This window comes from Podarcis erhardii (assembly GCF_964252035.2).
Source record: "Podarcis erhardii genome assembly, chromosome: 1".
NCBI classification, from domain to species: Eukaryota; Metazoa; Chordata; class Lepidosauria; order Squamata; family Lacertidae; genus Podarcis; species Podarcis erhardii.
The window spans coordinates 80,556,675-80,579,217 of NC_138497.1; the positions used below are offsets into that span (position 1 = coordinate 80,556,675).

Below are 22,543 nucleotides of genomic sequence, written 5' to 3' on the forward strand. Positions count from 1 at the left end.
CCTTGAATGGCAAGATTTGGTGGTATTCAAGCATTTGAAAACCAAAGGTAGCCATGTTGGGTGGAATCTACAACCAGGGAACGATGATTGGCTTTGCATTTTAAGGGTTAAATTCCCCTCCAGCAACTTAGTAATACTATACAAGTAACCCTCTTTACCTAAGGCACCATCCTTAATCAATCCCTGGCTTTGCTAAATGAAAGACTGCCATGTTTCTTTTTTACTTCTGCTCTCGGCCTACCCAAGGAACCAAGTCCTTGGTTGAAGGTTTGGGACAGTTCTGGATTACAAACCAGACTTTAATTTAGTAATAGTTACTCATTTTGGGAACAATGGAGTGTCTTTGAAAATGAGAATTCCCTTAATATGCATTTCCTGCGATTCCTCCTTTGTTACTCCTTTTCCATAAATTCCCTTAGATTAGAGATAGGGAACCCTTTTTTAGCCTGAGGGTTGCATTCTTTTCTGGGCAACCTTCTGAGTGTCAAATACCAGTGGTGGGTAAGGACAGAGACAAGTGCGTACAGCAGCAAGTGTGAATTTTATCTTTGTAGTGTAGGCTAGTCTCTACTCTCTCTCTCTCTCTCTCTCTCTCTCTCTCTCTCTCTCTCTCTCTCTCCTTTCTACCCTCTGTCCAGGCAAGCAAAAAACATATCAGTACTCAAATTATAGCCAGGCAAAAGCATTAAGGAAGATGCAGAGCAGGGCTGTTGATGAATGTGACACAGGGAGAGTACCAAGAGCTTGGAAGGCCTGCTCTGCTTGAAGGAAGTTGCCTTTGTGTTGAAGGATCCTCATTCTCCTATTATCTATCATACTGTTTGCCTGCAAATGTATTGTTCTGCTGATGACTTGGCTGTGACAAAACCATCAGCCTCCAAAGCTGTGCAAGGTCAAATAACACCACCGATACATAACGCCACTGGTGTTACATGGTTGGGTACATGCTGCCTGTGTTTTATCACTGGTATTATACACGGTATTAGGTGGCAGAAGTCAGTATAAACAATTATGATGGTGCACGGTTGGTTAAGTTTAATCTGATGCATTCCGAGCTAAACACAGGGCAGATGTAGAGGTTTCGATACATGCACAAGAGGCAGAAGGAGGTGATACCTTGCTCCAAATCACATTGTCTGGAGTTTGAAGCATGGACCTGAGGAACAGGGTCTTCTCAACAGTGTCACCTTACACTATAGAACTCCCCAAGAAACTCCTTCCCAGGGATGTCCAGAAAAACTGTAAAATTGTTGTTTAAATTTCAGCAAGCATATTGTGGGTAGTGACTCATTTTAACTGTTGTAATGGCTGCTGTTCATAAGTTTGGAAGATATTTTAGGATTTTGCTTTAACTGTTGGATTTTAGGATGATTAATTTTATTATGCTTTTATGGTTGCCTTATGGGCTGATAAGTTACAATATGTTGGCAGCTCCTCTGAGGGCCCTTTGGAGGTGTATGGTGGGATATAAATCCAAAACTAATATAAACAAACGTATACGGAAACAGGAATTCCCTGCTGTGGGAGGAGTACCAGTACACTATGGATATGGTTACTATAACAGATGGTAATGTAGCACCCTGCTTGTGGTTAACGCTTAGCTGGAATGAAATATTCAACGCAGCAATAGAGAAATTAAAATAGTAATTTATTTGTCAGACAAATAAATAAGAGGCACAGTGGTACATGGTTACCAAGCTCTGGCCTGCCTCCTGCCATTCTGGCCAGCACTTATATTCCCTTAATCCAGCCCCCTTTGCTCCTCCTGTGGCTGCCTCTGTCCAATCAGCCTGGTTGAAATTCCTATTGGCTGTTTGCTAGAACCAATCACAAAAGATACACCCACAAAAGATACACCCATTTCCTTGCCCTTATAAGGGAGACAAAGAGCTATATATATGACATATAAGTAATAATATATCTTACATGGAATCTTAATTACCAGCTCACCTCTTGCCCTCCTTGCCCTATTGCCTTCTAAAACAAATGTTTAATCTTACATTTTTATGTTCAACAGATGTCAAGGATCTTGAGTTTCACATCAACATTGAAAGATTTCCTTCATTTAATGTTTCTAAACAAAATGCCTGACAACTATATATCAAGACTGCTTGGATGGCGTCTTCTGTCTGGCAGGGGGGCTAGGCTCATTTGCCCCTCTGGTCTCCTATTGCAATATGACTCTATGAAATAAGAATCTAGCATTTCTTAAATCCTTTGCATAATTACATTTAAGCCAATATATTTAAGCTAATATATTTCATACATTTATCATAGGTAGCCTCTTAAAAGAATAAAGCTTTTCAAAGTAAAAAGGAAGAAACTCAGTAAAACACAGCTTTTAAACAGAAACCTCTTCAGTGTACACCTCCCCCTTTCCCCCTCCTTTCCCAGCCTCAAAATAAAATAGGAAGAAGCTTCTTCTTCTGCCAAGCCAGTTGCCTTTCCAACATTTAACACATTTTAACCTTTTTAACTCTCTCAGTTTAAGAAACAGCTTTAGAAGAGACTTTTCAAAAATGTTCTCTTTTTCTGTCAGCTAAATGTTTTTTTCCCATTTGCTCCTGGCCTTTCAACCTTAGAAAGAAGATCTGGCTCATTTTACTGGGAGGCACATTAGTATTATCTTACCCCATTCCTAATGGTGTTTTTTCAGCCTTGGGGCAGCATATGTAATTCTCCCTTTTTATGACTTTGAGAATTGTTTTTCTACTATAAATCAATGGGGCCCCCTTGTCTTAGGAGAATGGCCAAGGTTTTCTCTGCCTGGCATGAAACATTTGAAAATCCTTTTTAAGCTCATTTTTAAATACAAGCCTTGATTGAAATATATAGAAGCTTTGATAAAAATGCAGGCTTATGGTTAGGTGCCTCAGTAACACATATTCCATACAGATAGAGCTATGTTTGTTATTCCCCTCCCCAATTTCCGTTAGTCTGATGTGCAGTCCACCTAACCCAACTCTTTGGGTGACAACTGCTCCCCACTTCCCAGTGGAATGGGGTGGAAGCAATAGACCTCTCTGAAGTCCCAACTCAATTTGCCTCCCTCATCCTATGCCTGATTTTAAAAGAAATTGAGTTAGACAGGAGATTTGATCAAAGATCACCAATATCTTGTCTAGGCCATGTCCAGACAGGAGTATTATCTCACAAATGGGTCGTTAAGATCAGATTTTTTTTCTGTGTACACAGTTGGCACATGAGGGTCAACACATGGCAATTTTTTATTTTTTTTAATGTCTTTTTTATTTTCTAACAAACTCCTATTTTTTCACTCACCATATGAATGGCTATTCTGCTGCTTGTTGGCCACCTCGCGACATAAGCTTGGCAGAAAATATATTGGGTGTAGGTAGCTTGTTTGTTTTTGTCCCTCAATCACTCCTCTGTGCACATACACACACCCTGTTAATTTACAGGATTAAATTGTAGTTTACTTGTTCTTTCTTTCTTTTGGTATTATTCTGATTTAATAGAATTGTACAAGATCTGTCATAATAACAGCAAATTGGGGATTCTTGGTGCTCAGTGTATGTAGCTTTCTGTAAATTAAGATCATTCTTCTTTCCCAGCCTTCTACAACTGACATCCAACTTCAATTTAAAGCACCTCAGGATCCTATCTTGTAGCTGGGAGGGAGGGGAATCAATCAGTCCTAAACCTCTCTCTCTAAACCTTTCCAAACACCCCTAGTTTGGCTCTCACCTTTCATTGAGATTATTCTGTTGTTTAGGTCCTAACTCCCTGACCAACTTCAAGCTTCCAGGCCAAGTCTAGTGCTTTGTATTCTAAATCCTTCCACAAACATGGCTCTGCTTGCTCCTCTGATGTTGACAGAATGGTACTGTGCTTGGAGATGCAGAAATCGCCCCACTCCACATGCTGGCAGAAGGAGAAGCACCCTCTCGAGACAGAGACGTTCTTGGCTAATTATAACACAAGGAGGACCTTGAGTTTGGAGGCTCGCTGTTTAGCCCTGTTATTATTATTGCATAATTTTTTAAAAAAATATTTATTAAAGTTTTAAATCTTACAAAAAGAGAAAGAGATAATTCCAAGTTAAACAAAAACATAACAACACATCACAGTAAAAAAGAAGAGAATAGAAATAATAATAATAATAATAATAATAATAATAATAATAATAATAAAACAGAAAAATAGAAACAATTAAAAAACACAACGAACCTTCCCATAACTTATTTTTCATTTACTTGTTTCCTTGACCTCCTCGCACCTCCCTTTTTTTGTATTCTAGTTCGGTTAGCTATTTCAGCAAATCCTTTCCATCTTTCCCAATTTTTATCCTATAATTTATCTTATTATTATTGCATGATTAGCAAGGGGTTTGGGGAAAAGCCTTTTCATAAGTAGAGCTCAAATTGCCTTTGAACCTCTTGCATACTACTTACATGAATTTCTGATCGCTGTTAAGTGTTGTTGCACAATGTTTGTGTTGTTGCACAATGTTTTGCAAGAGTTGCCTCTCTGAAGGGCAATAATGCAGTGACATTGAGGTTGTATCACAAACAAAACAACTGCGGTGGTCCAGTATAATTCCTGTACTAATGCTCTATTACTGTGTAAATGACATGTTGCAGAATGCACTCTCAGAAAAGCAACCAGTCTCGTGGGGCCCATGGTCAGCATTGATAGCACCGAAAAGTCGGCCCCATAGCATTTCCAACGGCTAAAAGTTGGCTTTAGGAAATGGTTGTGAAGACTCTGGAGAAGACGGCTAATCAAATCTTTCCCCAGGCTCCCTGCCTGTATCTCAAGTGGGCTAGGAAACAAGCTCACATTGAGTATTGTTTCGTACTCTCACAGAGAGCCTGAGGGAGTTTGTTATTATTTTTTCCAGCTACAATTGTCGCCTTGCTTGTTCATTGGCACCCAGTGGCCTGGCTGAAGCACTGAAACCTTTTTTTAAAAAAAAATGTTTTTATAAAGAAATTATTGGCTTATGAAAGTACATACAGCATCTCTGTTTTCCATTCATAGAATCCTTTCTACAGATCAGTTATATGTGATGTGAGACACTAATGTTATGGACAGTACAGTGGTACCTTGGGTTAAGAACTTAATTTGTTCTGGAGGTCCGTTCTTAACCTGAAGTACCACTTTAGCTAATGGGGCCTCCTGCTGCCGCTGTGCCGCCGCTGCACAATTTCTGTTCTCATCCTGAAGCAAAGTTCTTAACCCGAGGTAATATTTCTGGGTTAGTGGAGTCTGTAACCTGAAACGTCTGTAACCGGAGGTACGACTGTATAGGGTTGCAGAATAAGAGAGGGGAGGAGAAGAGGGGGTAGTAAAGTTTCATTCTTTTATGTGCAAGGTTTCTGTCTCAGCGTCTTGTGGGCAGGTTCTCTTTCTATTCATTTATTACTTTTCATTGGTGGTGAGAGAGGTTGGGGGGCCCAGGGCATGGTTGGTTGACATTAGTTGGCTGCAGTGAGTTTTATTTCCATGTGTGAGGGAGACAAGTTTTTGGATCCAGTTAGCCACATCAGTTTGCATGCTTTCAGTGGGTTCTTGTTGTTGTCTTGTTGGGCTGTGTATGTAATGAAGGGAAGCCACACCGGGGTGAAGGCGTCCTCTTTTGTTTGTTCCTGTGCTAATTTCAATTTGTTGGCAAGTTTTTCTAGTAGGACTGTTTCCCATATGGTTTGGTACCCATGGTCCATGTTCACTCCTGACAGGTCCCTCCAGTGTCATGATGCTCCTGGCTGCTGAGAGTAGGTGACTTACGAATTCTTTGCAGTGTGAGTGTGCGCTGTTGTCTTGGGAAAAAATACTCAATATGGCCAGTTTTGGCGTGGCTTCTAATACCTTATTGATGTCCTGGCATGAAAGAGAGATGGAGGTCAGGAGTGCTCCTTTGGAAATGTTTGTTCATTGTCTAATGGGAAGACTCCAGTGTCTCCCTCGGCTCTGCGTTACATAGAGGTGGAAAAGGCCAAGTAGAAGAACATGGAATCAGTTGTATATGCAGAAGGGGGCAGGAGTGGGTTGCAGGTCAGCTTGCCATAAATCAGGTTTACAGCAATTTGTTGAGATGAAATTAGCCTAGCTGTAAAATGCAAAGTGCAGGATTGAAAGCAAGAATAAACCTGCCACATGGCAGCAGAAGAGAATGGGAAGTATATGGATTTAGGAGTCATGAATTTGATTCTCCGCATCCCATTTCCCCCATACGGCAGTTTTAGGCAAGTCATTATATCTGTCAGTACTCTAGTTTCTGCCCAGAGAAACAGAATTTAACTACAAGGCTTGTTTTGTTTTCTACAACCCAGACTTGGCACTTGGGAGGGAGTGCTGCCTCTGACCATGCACAGAGTGCTTTTCTTTTCCCATTAGATTATGACATAGTTCTCACACATTTGGGTTTAGTGGGAGATCTGCCAAGACAGAATCTGTGATTCCTTGGTAGGCTTGAGCCCTGGTACATCTTAATTCAGGAACCGAGCATTGAATGTTTTATTTAACTTCCTCCTTCTTTCTTCTTTGGTGATCACTTGTAGCCGAGTAAGATTTTCTTCCATAAGCACGGTTTTAACAACGAGTCTGTAAGTGACTGTGGAGGCCAATTCTGAATCCACATGTCCTTGCACAGTGGGGACATAGGTTTCTGGGTGGAAGTTGATCACGGTGTGGATTTGCCAAGTGTGTCTTCCTTTTAGCATGTTTCTCCCTTGCATTCTGAGTTTGAGTGTCTTCAAAGTCCATGACACCTTTGGTAAAGGCTGTTCTCCAACTGAAGCACTTGCAGGCCAGTGTTTCCCAGTTGTCGGTGTTTACTACATTGTTTTAGATTTGCCTTGAGAGAGTCTTTAAACCTCTTTTGTTGACCACCAGCATTACGCTTTCCATTTTTAAGTTCGGAATAGAGTAGTTGCTTTGGAACACGATAATTGGGCATCCAGACAACATGACCAGTCCAACGAAGTTGGTGTTGAGGGCCAAGCATACTTTATCAGACTCCAGTGGTAATACATTAACTGATAAAACAGTTAATTAAAAGTGCTTCAAGGTTCTCTCCCCTCCCCCCCAATTCTAGGACTAACCCTGGCTTTTAAAGCAGCTTCTCTGTTGGTGAACACTGGCTCAAATAAAGTCCAGATTTCACTGGGCCAGATCTATGAGAGATTTTTACCACTTACATCTGATACCTCAAATATAGGCTCACCGCAGGAGGAATGTTGCATCCATTATTCATGCCTTGGTAAACTTCTGGCTAGATTACTGCAATTTACTTTACATGGGACTGCTCTTAGCAACTAGGTGCATAATCTAGCAGCCTGTCTTGAAAAAACACCCTTTAGCATGTGAGCTTCTCTGTCCTCTGAGGTTATCTAATGTAGCACTCCTTCCTGTGTCCTCCACACAAAAGGTAAAATCCCTCTTGGGCATTAAAACCCTTTTTGTTTCACCAATTATTCATTTTGTTTTCTTCGTGCACGGCTTGTCATTTGGATCCAAGTTCCTAAAGAGGTTAACCATAAAAGATGAATTAAACACACACACACATTAAAAGAGGAAATGCATGAAACATACTAACATGGTCCTCCAAAACAGCAATTAAAAACCGCTGTGTTTAATTGGCGTTAGGGTTGGTGCTGGCTGCTTTCTCTCGTTTGCTGCTTTACTGTTACGTTCATGGGTTTTCTGATTTTAAACAATGTGAATTTACTGTATCGTTATCATTAAGGCAAGCTACCTTAAATACCTGACTGAAAAGATGGGAAACACATCTTAGAGTGAGTGGAGATTGAACAAGTATAGTATTAGGGAATGAAAAGTTCCTGACCCAAAGTTACCTGGGGATAAAGAGAACTCAGTGGGACTTAACCTCAGAGCAGACATGCATAGGATGCTTACTCACAGGCTCAGGACTGGTTCTGATTCCAGGTTCTTTATCAGAACTGGATCCTAACTAAATGTGCTGGTGGTGAGTTGGACAACCTCAGGAAGGTGTTCTTGATGGTGCAACTGCTGGCTGGGTGTGCCAGAAAGAGTGCGCTAGCTGGGTGTGGCTGACTGGGTGGTGCTCATGGCCCCAGGGAGATGCTCGGATTCTCTTAGTCAAGCTAGGGCCTGTGCTTGTTCATCAGCAGGCAAATATGTATGTATATATGGGGGTGGGGTGGGGTTGTTTCACTCTGGCTTCCACAGAAAGAAAAGGATTTTTAAAATTCCTAGGCAAATGCCCTTCCAAAACAGCAGTTAAAAACAACAAAAGATGAAAAGAACAGTCATACCCCCCAAAATTAAAGCTGTAACTCAGCAACACCCTACGTATTGCTGTTTTTAACAGAGGTGGGGAAACCAAAAAGCAAATTAAAGAGGTGTAGTTGTCCATGGCCTCCAAAAATCTAAATTTGGCTTTTTAGCACAGGAAACGGTGCCTTATATTGAATCAGATCATTGGTTCACTTACTGGTAGCAGCTCTCCAGGATTTCGGGCGGGAGTCTTCTCTGCCCTACCTAGAGGTATCAGGGATTTTATTGCTATTTATTCAATTTACGGTGTATCCTGCCCTACCTCCTGAAAGAGCCTAGTGCAGCAAAGAGGTCCACACTTCTTTAAAAAAACACACACAAACACAGTTAAACCATTCTGGAAGCAATTACAGTTAAAAGCATTCTAAAAGCAGGTACAGTTCAAAGCACTATTCCAGCCAGTGTTCTTGTGCTTGCCAGGAACAATATTCTTCAACCACCAAATGCCTGGGTAAACCGGAACATTTTCAAATTCCTCCTAGAAGTTATTAATGGTGGCGACAGGTGCACCTCGCTAGCGAGGGCATTCCACAGCTGGAGAAGCACCTATGAACAAGGCAATGTCATGGGTCAGCACCAAGTTGGCAGCCCCAGGGCTGAACAAGGGACCTTCTGCATTCAAAGCAAATGCTTTACTGTGGAGATACCACCAGTCCATGTATTTCTGTTTATTTTGGGCTTGCCTGTTTGAAATAATTTTGTACCTCTGCAATGTAAATAGTCTAGTTTTGTAGCATTCTTAATTTTTTTAATGAAATGTAAGCCACCTTTTGTGTTGCTTTGCCCCCAAAGGTACATTTATTGAAATAAATGATAGAATTCCCACATTAGCTCACTTGTCCCTCCCTTCAGGTTGGGTTGTCTCAGTGGCCATGTTTGCACATATTGGCTCCTGGGGAGATCACACCTGCTTTGCTCCTCCCCAGTCTTTTTAGGTGGTGCAACACAGCTGCTAAGGCAAGCCTTGGCTTAGCACAGTTATCTGAACTGGAGATTGTGGCCGAGCTTTTCCCTCTTTAACTGTGGTGTGTAGCCAAGGTTTTTTCTTGGTTGTTGATTGTGGTTAAGGAGGAGAAAGTTTAATCACAATCTTGGGTTCAGATGACACACTAAGTCCAAGGCTTGCTTTAGCTGCCATGCTTCCATGAGCTCAAAGGTGCGAAGCAGATGCACCTCTGGGAACAAGCATATTTGTGTGGTCCTCATCGGCCATGGTTTGACTTACCATGATGTGCAAACTATGTTGCTCATGTTGTCCTCATGTCCTGCTATGCAACTGCAGGGCACCTTTTTAAGGGAGAACAACCAGAGTGGTACTACAAGAGAGGACAGACGCTAGTGGGAATATTACGGTATTTAATGGTTGCCTGATGTGATGCTGCCTGAAGGTGCCACTGCAAGTGTTAGGCAGTGATCTCACCAACTGAGGTGTGAGGCTCAACTCTGCTAGTTAAATTGGGTTTGAACAGTATCATAATTCATATAACAATCATGACAACTCAATTATCAGGAAAATGTGCAGGGTCCAAGATTTTACAGAAACGGTTTGTGTGACTGGGTATGTTAGGGTGAATTTCTGTACTAGGTTGGTTTTTTAACAAAGAAACGCTTTGACTTTGGGTTCACACTTTCTAAGTCACCTATGGCAGTGATGGGTCGGTGGGTGAGGCAGAACGTAGAAGTGTTTGTGCAATGAAGGGGGAAGAAAATGAATCCTTATCGGCCTGTTGAGGCTGTGCAAGCTAGCAGTGACTTGCTAACTGACCTTGGAAGCAGTACCCAATTAATATTTTTGTTTGGAAAATAAGCACAACCAATGAGAAGCCAAATACCCTTTTTTAAAAAAAGAAAAAAAGTTCACTTTCCATTATGCCGATGCCTCCAGCTTGTCAAGTTGATAGGTGGGAAAGAAACTCCATACATATCTCTTGCTTAGCTGCTCCCTTGCCTTTTGGGATTGCTTCAGCCCAGGAATTTGTAGGTAGCAGTTGCTGTGATGTGCATGATTAAATAATTCCTTATTTTTTTTCCCCTTTCAGAACTGATTGTCCCCAGCTCCCAAGATATCTCAGCAGCCTGATTTAGGAGGAGGTAGGGAAAGCTTTTGTTGTTGGTGTTGCTATTGTTGAACAGTTGGGAATCAGAAATCCTTGGTGTCCCAAATATCAAGGGGTGGATGCCCATCTATCTTCTGCCCCACCTTTGATCTTGATCGCATGGGGAAATGCTTTGTATATGACAACACATATTGGCAGTGCTGATATCTTCTTTGCATCTCTCCTCATTTTCTTCTGGGTCATCCACCTGTTGTGTTTTGTAAGCAAAGCAAGGTGAGCTGTTTTTGTGCTGCAGTTGAAGGTGCTCAGCTAGAGAAGTCCAGGTGACAGACTACTCCTGTTGTTCTTTTGTGTAAAAAACAGAGAGCACACTTAGTAGTCATGCCAAGGTTTACAACAAAAATAAAAATTAATATATAATTAAATTAAAACAATATAAGCAACTATCCCTGTATTCAAACAGCCAAGACAAAACCAGAAATAAAACTGATAGCTTTAAAAGGCCAGCCTATGAAAAATAACAAGTGAGTGGGTCTGATGGACCTCTTTAGGTAAGGAATTCCCATAGGGAAGATGCTCCTGTCAAGAAACCCTTTTTCCCTGATGCCTTTGTCTAGCCTAGGAGGGTGGGGTTCTCATATCATGCCTTCTTCTGATTATTTAAGAGTCTTCAGAGGAACAAATGAGATGAGACGAGACATGCCTTCCACTACCCTGGGCCCATACCCATGGAGCTTTAATGACAGAACAAATCCATAACAAAAACCAACAGGTTTCATTGACTTTTCAGCTTAGTCCAACTCAGCTGTGGGCACCCATCAGTCCAATGGAGTGGATATGGAAGGTCTGAGATCCTTAATTGTACCACTGCAGTCAAGAATAGTATCAGGTGAAACAGCCTGATCCCAATACTATGCAAAATGTGGAACCAGCAGCATAAGCACCCACTCCAGTTTGTCTGATGCGCAGCTGGCCACCAGTATAATGCAATTGCATGGGTCAGTGTGTAATGGGCCTCTAACCTTGCTGGGCTAGGTATATACTGATGAGTTATTAAGATGATATTTACTGCATGGGCTCTATGACTCCTCCTTGCCCAGAGACTAAGAATGGATTCATGGAGACTGCATAAATGTGGTGCCTAGAGGTGATATGTGAGAGGTGGAAGTTTCTTTCTGTTATAGTTGTAGACCTAATGAATTACCGTAATTTTCACTCCAAAACACGCACTTTTTTGCTCCTAGAAAGTAAGGGAAAATGCCTGTGCGTGTTACGGAGCGAATGCACTCGACCGGAGCCATGGCTGCTGTCAGTCAAGCAAAGCAGGAGCCGCTTGCAGGGCTTCTGTCCCGCTTTGCGTGGCTCTAGCTTTGCTTGCTTTACAGCCAGGAGGAGGGGGAGGAGCCGAGGAGGAGGGAGGGAAGGTTAGCCATGGCAGCAAAGCGGGCAGCAGCTGCTTACACGGGAGGAGGGACAGACGGGAGCCATAGTGAGCCGGAAAAAGCGCCTCGTAGCCAGCAACAGCTGCTGCAGCCTCAGCTAGCAAAGGTCTGTGCGCTCTCTAAACAGAGCAATGAGGGCACAGGAGGGCTCTGAGCCACGAGCGCAGTGAAAACCAGTAAAAAAGTTTTTAAAAAGGCTGCTGGGGACAGGAGGGCGCGGGATGAGGGAGAGGGGGAAATTACGATTCTCCCAGCGTCTCAGCTGATCTGCTGAGCAGGACTTGGGTTGCAGGGGATTTGCCATTAGCTGCGTAAAGCAGCAAAGAGGGAGAGAAGGAGCAAATCGGAAGAGGAAAGGAGCTGCTTACACTGCTGTAAGTGGCTGCTGTCCGGTTGGCTCCTTTAAAGCAACAGTGCTCTTTCCCTCCCCCCTCAGCTCGCTGAAAAGCTCCTTCTCCACACACCCCACGCAAGCTCCTTCTCCCCTTCTACTCCTCTTCTTCATTATTAGCAGCATCCTTCTCCACACACCCCTTCCGTGTTCCTTCTCCCCTTAAACCCCTCTCCTGCATTATTAGCAGCATCCTTCTCCACACACCCCTTCCGTGTTCCTTCTCCCCTTAAACCCCTCTCCTGCATTATTAGCAGCATCCTTCTCCACACACCCCTTCCGTGTTCCTTCTCCCCTTAAACCCCTCTCCTGCATTATTAGCAGCATCCTTCTCCACACACCCCTTCCGTGTTCCTTCTCCCCTTAAACCCCTCTCCTGCATTATTAGCAGCATCCGTCTCCACCAACCCCACGCGTGTTCCTTGTCCCTTGAATGCTTTTCCTTCCCTCCCCACTTAAAACGTGGTTACAAAGCATGGATCCACATGGATCCTCAGGATTTTTGCACTGGGTTCACCAAGTTCACCATCAGATCACATAGCATGTCCATGGCTACAGCTTGCACCAAAAAACACCTACCCACCCACTGTTTCATGGGGCTGCAATGGCGCAAAAACATGGTTACAAAGCATGGATCCACATGGATCCTCAGGATTTTTGCATTGGGCTACCCCAAACTCACCGTCAGATCACGTCTGTGACCACAGCATGAACCACAAAAATCATACATCCACTGTTTCGTTTAGAATATTTTTTTGTTTTCCTCCTCTAAAAACTACGTGCGTGTTATGGTCAGGTGCGTGTTATAGAGCGAAAAATACAGTACAAGAGGGAAGTCTTGAGGCCTGCTAACTTGTGTATAAGCTGAACCAGATCCTCTCCAAGGGGTGATGAGGTTGAGACCCAGCTTCTGAAAACCATGACTTAGCTGTGGGTAAGGAGCAAAAATGCTGTGATTTCCCCCCTCTTTAATATACACATACCCTGATACAAAACACAACACTGATAATATATAATAATCTATAGAAAACCTATTATCAAATATATAACAAACTCATTATTTAAACACTATCATTCAATTATTCACATGTTGTTTGTCAAGCAATTATAAGCTTTATATCTTTTTATTCCAGCAGCAAAAAATATTTTAACATTAAGCTGGTGTTATGTACGTTACAAAAGGGGACCAAAGTTTTTTTAATCGTTCTTTTCTAGCTGCCCTGCTGTTAATCAGTTCTGTGCACCAGCAGGCTTGCTTGTTCATGGCTTGCCTTAAGTGAGGCTATTGTGGCAGAGACAGCATTCCTTATGAGGTCTGGCCAGAATGGGAAAAGATTAATGCAGGGAAGTCAGCTCCTCTATAATGAGATCCTGGCTTTCCTGGAACAAAATGCAAAGGGAGCACTAATCAGGGACACGATTATTCAGAGAAGATGAGGTGCCATCTTTCATGAGTTTGTTCTTCTGCTTATGCCTTTGCAGGGATTAGCAAGCTGTAGTAACTTGCCATCAGCTCTGTATCCATGTATTTGACGCTTGAAAAAGAGTCTGCATTGCAAACAGCCTTAGCTGAATCTCCAGAGCTAGCAAAAAGGAACATTCTATCATGGCAGAATCAGACTAATAGTGTTGCCCCACCCCAAAGTGTGTTTTGTCCAAAAAACCAAAATGCATTTAGCCACATTTTCTTAATGAACAAATTTCCTAGCACCTGCTGAGTTCCTCCTGCCTCTCGTGTCCTTTTCTTAGTGGCACTGCCTTCCTTCCTTCTATTTTTTCCCTTCTCTTTAGAGCTAAATATAGCCCAAAAGCATGTCAGTGTGACCACACCCAGCTGTGGCCAGCCAGGGTGAAACCTGTGTGGCAGGGCAGAGCAGCGTTGATGAAATCTGGATGTGAGTGTCAGTTTGAAGGCATTTCTTTCACATCCTCTTACAGAAACGAATACAATGTGCCTTTCTCTTGCCCCCATTTAACGCAACCAGGCGCTCAGCATGAGTGGCGTTCTTTTTCCCCACTGCACTTTCCACAGGTGGGGCGGGGGCAGTTCACCATTCACAGCATGGCAAAGGGAGAGGGCACCAGCAGAAGTTCAGCAGAAGATGCCATTGTGACCATGCTGGCAAATCCAGGCTAAAGCGTAAAGGTGTTTTGGGTAGTGCTTGCTCAAACATGCCCTCCAGTTTCTTTAGATTTCTTCCCTTGTAAAAAGAGACTTCTGTTTTTCTGCTTCATTCACAATGTGATTTAAAAGGCATTTGTAATTTTGCAAAGGAGAATATGGTGTATTTTTATTTCTATTAAGTATTTCCCTGGCACTCTGCAGCCTTCCTGATCTGAAAAGGCCCATGGGATGAATTTCCTCCATGGTCTCCTCTCCTGGAGTTACCTGAGGCTGGGGCGACTGGCAACCTAGCTCCTGGATTTAAGCGCTCTTCCCTTTGTTTCTAAGGGAAGTGCTTCCTAATACATTTTTTTAAGTGTACTGATTTCTTTAAAAGTAAAAATAACTTAAAAGCTGGGAGCATGGTAGACAACCCTCCCAGCTTCCTGTGCTTACAGCAAAGCCCACCCTGGGATGTCACAGGCTTTTCATGCTTGGAGGGGCTGCAGAATGCAGAGCACCAGGGAGATGACTTTGATAATTTCTCATTTATGATAGAGATTGCTTGGGGAAAAGTGGGAGAAGTTTTCAGCACAGCACCAATTGCAGTGTCAGACCCTCTTGGGGATAGTCTAGGTGAGGCAAAGGTTGAGTGCACCAGTAGTGTCACAACACAATACTCTTCCTATACCATTGCATGGCTGGGAGGGGAAGGATCTTTGCAGTGGAAATCAATCTTTTTTCAGATGGCATTTGCAAAGCACCAAAACTGAAACCTGGGAGATAATCAGAACCAAGACATTTACTTTATTTTTAATAACAATATCAATAAAAATAAAAAAATAAAACAAAACCAGACATAACTTTCTGAAAACAGCTTTCTACCTCATAATTTCACAGAAATTAGCTTGGAAATATTGTTGTGCCCTCCCCTCCTTTGATTCCTGCACCATCCCTTTCTGTTACCCCAACCACAGCAGCCTGTGAAGATGAACCTGAGGATAGTGAAACCTCACCTACTTCTCCAACTATGTGTGGAAAAGGAGGGGGGTTCCTCTGGAAGTAATGTTGACTAGAGGAAAACATGGGCCTCCAGTCCACTCTTTCAGCCCATCCTGATTTTCCTAGCTATCCAATCCCCTCCCCAAAATGAGGGTTTTTATGGTGGTGGGTGTTCACACCTCATAGCATGAGGGTGGTACCCAGCTTTCTTTCATTAGCTTGGTTGGGTGACTGGAGAAGAGTGGGCAGTAACTGGAAGCTTAGGCTCATTGAGCAACTCAGCACTCATGGGTTCCCAGGGTTTCTCCTTAATTCCTGGCTGCTCCAATGCTGACGGTTATACAGAAACTCACCTACTCTCTCTGTGGCCATTCAAATGGCACAGAGAGCTACTCGATACTTTCCTTGTACATTCAAACAACAGATGAAGGATGAAAGGGAAGAATGAGAAGGGTGGAAGCCAATTCTGACGCGAATTTGTTGTGATGGGAAAAGAAAGTGGAAGGGCCTCAATACTTTTCTGTTCCTTTGCCATTTCATTGAAGTGTGAAAGAGAACTGTACTGTTCCTATCTGGAATATGTGCTCACATTGGGAGTCTCTGCACCCCCAGCGCAGGGAAGATGTAAAAGTTCTCTTTCTGATAAGACTGAGATGTGGAAGAACAGGAAGCACAAGGTGCCTATACCCCCAGCCCCCTTAGCAAGATTATTGCATCTGAAGTGGCTCTGAGAGTAGTGAAGGGCACTCTCATGATCGTGCCCTCTCTCTCTTGAAACTCTTTCCCCCAACTCCATCCTAGCATGATCTTCATCAGTCACAGAAGCAGCAGGTACGTGTAGGAAGATCACAGGGGGCTAGATTTGGGGCTGCCTCTACCTAAGACAGATCCAGAAAATATGCAGATGGGCCAGAAACCCAAAATTCACTTAGAAAGACTGAAACCCCCCCCAAAAAACCCTGACATGAGCCTTTCCCTCAAAAATCCTCTTAGGACATTGAACTCTCCTGAGGGCCCACTTTGACCATGATATAGTGTTGAGGCCTAGTCACCTCAGGAGTGAACAGCACTTGTCACACTGAAGATTCTTCCTTTGCTTTCAGGTGCCAAAACTATGAGCCAAGTAACAACCGTGATCCTCCCCTGGCAGCTGCATGAGCTTTGTGTAGCGGTCCCAGCACCTTCCTTCCTGGCTGTAGTAATACTGGAAGGTACATCCCATTCTCCCTTTCAGCAGGAATCCCGACCTTTCAGTACTACTGAGTTAATAAATGCAATTTCTGACTAAGAAATTAGATCCCTTAAGAAAAGTCACAAAAAAATCCCAAAGTAAACATGGTTTGCTTTAAATAGTTCAGTAGAAACCCTCGACTCCCGAGAACCCTTGCGCAGGGCCTCTGACTGATGCTGCATCCAGAAGGGCACCTGCAGCAGTGTGGAAGGTGTGCCGAGTCACAGGTAGCAAAGCCAAGATGGCAGCTGCTGCTTCCTCTTCGCCTCCCGAAGAGGACCAGGAGTGGGGATCAGCTGAGGGCAGGGCTGGTGTTTAGTCTTTGGGTGTCTTCTTGCTGCGTGAATTCCACATGCCACGTTTGGAATGGTAGTAATGGTAAAAGTTCCTGAGTCGCAAACGTTCCACCTCCAGCCCACTCTGAAGCACCCTGTGAGCAAGCCAAACAGAACAAAATCAAGAGACAGAAAGGTCATTTAGTCCTCCAACTAAACATCTGTTAAGGACTTAAACCACTTTCAACTATGCCACTAAAACACATGCTGAGACTCTCTCACCCTTGCTAACACAGGGTGTAATGTGGGAAAGAAACGGAATGTACATTTTGCCAATGGAGATTTTAAGTTATCATTGTGTGGTAACTGAAGAACAAACTACTTTTAAATGTCATGCGTGAAAACACCTTTTAGAGACTGCCTCCTATACTATACCCCCTTCACACCTCTGTAGCATACACATTTGAGAGCATGTTCAGTGTGTCATTTGCAAACCAAAGCTGTAACACCCTTACTCAAAGAAGTCTTATTCATCTCCCTGCGACTTACTCCTGAGTAAACCCATACAGCAAACCTGAACAAACCTGCTGGGCTGCATGGCATTTAGAGAGAGATTCTCATCAGCTAATCCAGATTTCTGAAATTTCTCTCTTAAGCTTTGCCAAAGCTTGAACTTCCAAAGGGTAAAGTAAGATCTTTTGATGTGGGCAAACACTTAGTGGCTAAGGATATGCATGCAGGGATTTGTTGTTAGTTGCATATTTTATTTATATTCTGTTTATTATTGTGAGTATATATAAATTGCTTTGACCACCGACTGCAAAAATAAAGGCCTCAGATTGACAAGTAATTCTTGTCTTCTTCATCCTTCATTGCTAGGATCTGACTGCTTCCAGATGGCGACCTTTTCGGGTGTCAAACATGCTGACATAAGAGAGGATAGAACTGGTATTGCTGCCTGTTACTCCTTGAAAATGAATGCTAAGTAAGTGGTCCATATTCATAAGCAGCATAATGTTAGAAGAGCAAACACACAATATCATGGCTGTTTTGTGAATACAAAAATTGGGAACCTGCAGTTTTTTCTGGTCACAGAAGAAAAAAAAAGTGATCTCTTCTGGCATCATGATTACATGAGCAGACCACTCATGTGAATGGTAAGTTTGTGGGGAGCCAGCCACTTGTAGTGCCGTCTGCACCAGATCTCAAAAGTAACCTCACAATGACAGATCTCACAGTGACATGAAAGTTACTGTGCTGGTCCATATTAATCCAAAGGCTATCAAGAAACAGGATCACAGTGGTTGGCCAAATCCAAAACTGCAACTATGGCATGGTGGCATCTCCCTCACCATGTTTCCAGGCTGAGCCACTCATGAAAGACATGGTCATACAGACAAGCCTTGAAAGTGTTGCTTTTTGCTTTTCTAACACTACCTGGTGCTAGGGATACAGTTCACTGGGGCCAGTTCTGCAGGACAGATAAACAATGCCTTTTCTTTTATGACTCTCTCGGTGGAAGAGCAGAAGGGGCCAAAATTCACTGGTGGGGGCAAAGGCCCCTGCCTCTGCTGTGTGCTGGCAGCACCCCAAAGAAAATTAGGAGGTTGTTCTAAGACTGCAGCAATCGAAGGGCCCTCAGTTGACTTATGTGACCCTGCAATGTTGGCATGCAAGTTTTAAAATCAATTTACTCTACATGGTTAAATTTCTAAAGACATTTTGATAATTTGATAGCTCTACCAAATTGGTTGAAAGGAAGCCTATAAATGTAAGAAATAAATGATAAGTATGAGGAAATCCCGGTTTTGGCTCTTTCATTATTGTTTGAAGAATATATACCGTATTTTTCGCCCTATAGGACGCACCGGCCCATAGGACGCACCTAGTTTTTTGGGGGGGAAATCAAGGAAAAAATTTTTATTTCCCCCCCCAGGTTTGCGCAGCCATCCCCAAGCTAGAAGAGGGAGACAGAGCGCTCCGTCTCCCTCTTCTGCCTTCAGGGACAGCCTCTCTAGCCTCCGTGGGGCAGCGGCTTGCCCCACTGTCCCCCAAGCTTGAGGGCTGGCGATGGGGAGAAGCAAGCTTGCTTCTCCCCCCGCCAGCCTCCAGACCAGGTCCGGGAATAGCGGGGTGGTGGCGCTCCACCTCCCCGCTATCCTGCGAGCTTGTGGGGCTGGCGGGGGGGGGGGAGAAGCAAGCTTGCTTCTCCCCCCGCCAGCCTCCAGATCAGGTCAGGGAATAGCGGGGTGGCGGTGCTCCGCCTCCCCGCTGTCCCCTGAGCTTCTGGGCTGCAGGCTGCTGCCCGCAAGCCTTGCGAGCCTGCGGGACCTCCCGCCGGGCTTGCAAGGCTTGCGGATAGCTTCCTGAAGCCTGGAGAGCGAGAGGGGTCGGTACTTTCATTTTTGGAGGGGAAAAAGTGCGTCCTATAGGGCGAAAAATATGGTATATCAGTCATCTAACAACTAAGGGGATAGGGTTTCACTTCTCCCAGTGTACGTCAGGGACAGGGAGACCTTGCAGGTTTCCTGTGCAAACCTTGGGGTAAATGGCTTCCCCTTTGTTAAACAGAGGTTAAAATCAAGGGTGAATGCAGCATCCCGGCCTTCTGAACACTACAAGGAACTGGGAATTGGTGGCACATCTTGAAATGAAAAAATCTTCAAGTAGACCAACAGCCTCGGGGCATTTCTGCAAAGTCACAGCAGAGGCTCCAATCACATTTCAGATTTGGCATGAAAGCCCCAGGCCCTTTTCAAAGTCAATTGAACAACATCCAATAGATGGAGGGGCAGTACAGCTTTGCGTTGAGAGGTGAGAGAGAGGCTGTGCTGCAGTTTGCCCCTTCTCAATTAAAAATGTGGTAGGTGTGTGTGCAGCAGCAGAAAACACAACCTCCAAAGAATTTCATTAAAAAAGGTTAGAACATTGCTGTTGGGAAGGAAAGGGTTAATTTTGTTGTCCTTCAAAAAAGAGAGAGGAAAGAACAAAAGTGTGGGGAGAGGCTAGAATGCTAGAGAATATCACCTTCTTCCTTAACATAAACATAATAGTATTTTAGGGCATTAAATTTGTCTGCGTGGTGCTGATTATGCCCACCCTGCTCAGGGATGGCAACAGGGATCTTGAACCATGCTACATATGTTGAGGCCTGCACATATGACATCATTGACTTGTGACAGACGCTTCTGCAAAGTGCAGTAGACCTCAAGATCCTCATCTCTACACCAAATGTTGCCAGCTATGTACCCAGAGTCAATAAACCTGCCTTGTCCTGCACCAGGTCTTTACCCAGCACTGGGGGATTTTGGGGCCGGGGCCATCCCAGAAATCTCACCTGTCCAACAGCTCCCAGTCCTCTCCACCCCAGCGGTCCCGGAACTCTTCTGTGTTCATCCCACCAATACGGTCAAAGTCAGATTTGTAGATCCCAAAGAGACCAAAGCCATTCACCTCCCAGTAGCCTGAGAAAAATGAACCAAGAATGTTGCCGGGATCTTGACATGGAAGCAAGGCTATGCTTGAGAGCCTAGACAGTTCTGGTCTCCCATTCATTTTGCTACCCAAAGAAGCCACTCTGTCCTCTGCTGGCAGCAAATATTATCTCATGTGGATTCAAAACACGTATAGAGATAACTTTAATTAGATGAACTTCTGCGAAACCAGGACTTGTTTCTATTCTTCTTTATTCATTGTTTATACAAATTATATTGTGCCCCCCCCCTTCAGTAGTGATTTCAGGGCAAGGTGCAACAATTTAAAATACAAGCATCAATTAAAACAAAAAAGGAAAATACAAAGAAAAAGCATTGATCTATCTATTGTTACAAGCAACAGGGCCATGTTACCCCGCCCCCCCAACATGCTCAGTGGGGAAATGATTCCACCACTAGGGTGCGAATTGCCAAGAAGGTCCTCTGGCAAGTCCCAGATTGCCTGATTCCAGTTAACAAGGGGACTGCAGAAGAACCTTCCACAGCCAACCCCAAGCGCTCCTTCAGATCTCCAGGTCCTGAGCCATTTAGGACTTACATCTAAAACTTTAAACATGCCCAGTGACATGCAGTCAGCCAGCGCAGGTCTTTGAGAACCAGTGTTATATGGTCTTGTGCAGACATATCCATTAACACTCTGACTGCTGTTATTTTGCCCCAAATGCAGTTTCCAGACCATCCTCAAGGGCAGTTTCACATAGAGCTGATTGCAGGAGCTTACTAGTACCTGGATTGCTGCAGCTGGGTTATTCCTGTCCAGGTAAAGTAAAATCCAGGAGTCCCCCCCATCCCAGACTATGCACCTGTCCCAGTGATGCAGTGCACCCTTGTACAGAACAGACATTCTTATTTCCTGGTCCCAGGAACCACCAATCCATAGCAGCTCAATCTCACCATGGTTTAGCTTCCATTTACTGTCCCTCATCCAACCCATTAGTGCCTCCACACATTGTTCCAGTACCTGCCCAGCTTCACTTGACCCAGACAGCCTTGTCCGTGCTGACTGGCAGCAGTTCTTAACAAAGTCAGAGCCCTGGGAGAAGGCAAGCATATTCACTCTGCTGCCCAATCTGTTCCAGGGCTCTTCTGCCCCAGATTTTCAACACAGTGGTCAAAAATATGAAACAGATTTCAAGTGACAAGTACTTGGCAAAAAAGGAATGCCTACTGCACAAAGTCCAGATAGCCTGAAGATTTCAGATAAAATATATGGACCCATTGACACAATAATAAATAATTTAATAACACCAGGTATTAAAAATCATAACTTTGGTGTATGCTTTCTCTCTAACACACACACACACACACACACACACACACACACACACACACACACTTCCCTGCTGCTTTCTACTGCTAAAACATCCCCACACATGCTGAATCTCTCTCCACAGTCTCACTTGGCAGCGTGACTATTCAGGGCTTTTCTTGTCAAAACCATTTAGAGAAGAGCAGCCAAGTTAGGTTTCCCAGCAGGAGAGTCAGAGCCCAAGACTCCTGGGTTCTTTTCTGAACTTGTGGTGCACCCCTCAGGCAAATGGTCTGGCTTTTCTCTGCTGGGTTGCAAAGGGGATACAAAACTTCCCTGACGGAGCCACAAGAGGTTTGAGCTGAAGCCTACAGAGCAGCTGTCAACCTGCATGTTATTTCTGCTCTTGCAATGAGAGTGAAGTTTTAAGGAGGGTTTCAGATAAGAGGTTTTTATTTATTTCTATTTATTTATGAAACATACATCCCACCCTCACACAGGGTGGTGCACAGCAATATAAAAACATGTTTTAAAATTTTAAAAAATTAAAAAGCACCAAAAGCAGTGCAGAACAATCATTAAAACAACTGGCTACACAAGAAAGTTTTAAGCAGCTGTATAGGCCTGTTGGCATAAAAATTCTTCAGGAGACTTCCAAGAAAATTAAAAGTGAAGGTGGCTTGCCAAATCTGTGCTGGAAGAGGGCTCCACAGCATAGGACAGGCGACACTAAATGCCCAACGTCTAGTTGGGGCCAATTGGGGGACAATTAACAGCACTCCTCCAGGTGATCTCAGTGATCTGTGATGTGTGTCTGTAGGCATCCTGTAAGAGGGCTAGATGGGAACAAGGGCACAATTACTGTGCCAGCAGTTTGGCTATTTAACATATTTTTGCTGCCCAACACTAAGCTGGCTATGTGAGGAATGTAGCCATGCTGCCTCTCACGTAAGCAGCCTCATTCATTCAGACAGTCAGTCAGTCCAGCCTCCTGCACTTCCTCAGCAGCCAGACG

General features: G+C 43.8%; 1 protein-coding gene and 1 long non-coding RNA gene across 12 annotated transcripts in view; one reads left to right on the top strand and one right to left on the bottom strand.

The window, feature by feature from the left end:
* The window catches only part of LOC309349562, a 60,127-nt gene extending 41,538 nt beyond the window's left edge, over positions 1-18,589 (top strand). For all 6 annotated transcript variants that reach the window (XR_014160035.1, XR_014160036.1, XR_014160037.1 and 3 more), the window contains 2 exons: positions 10,323-10,374; positions 17,665-18,589. This is a non-coding gene — a long non-coding RNA (uncharacterized lncRNA). The remainder of the gene's footprint in view (positions 1-10,322; positions 10,375-17,664) is intronic.
* B4GALNT4 (beta-1,4-N-acetyl-galactosaminyltransferase 4) overlaps positions 15,062-22,543 on the bottom strand; it is a 175,980-nt gene continuing 168,498 nt past the window's right edge. For all 6 annotated transcript variants that reach the window (XM_081875214.1, XM_081875216.1, XM_081875218.1 and 3 more), the window contains 2 exons: positions 20,123-20,249; positions 15,062-16,940 (listed from right to left, as the gene is read on the bottom strand). In XM_081875214.1, coding sequence (XP_081731340.1) covers positions 16,826-16,940; positions 20,123-20,249 — 242 coding nt within the window. In that variant the 3' untranslated portion in view covers positions 15,062-16,825. The remainder of the gene's footprint in view (positions 16,941-20,122; positions 20,250-22,543) is intronic.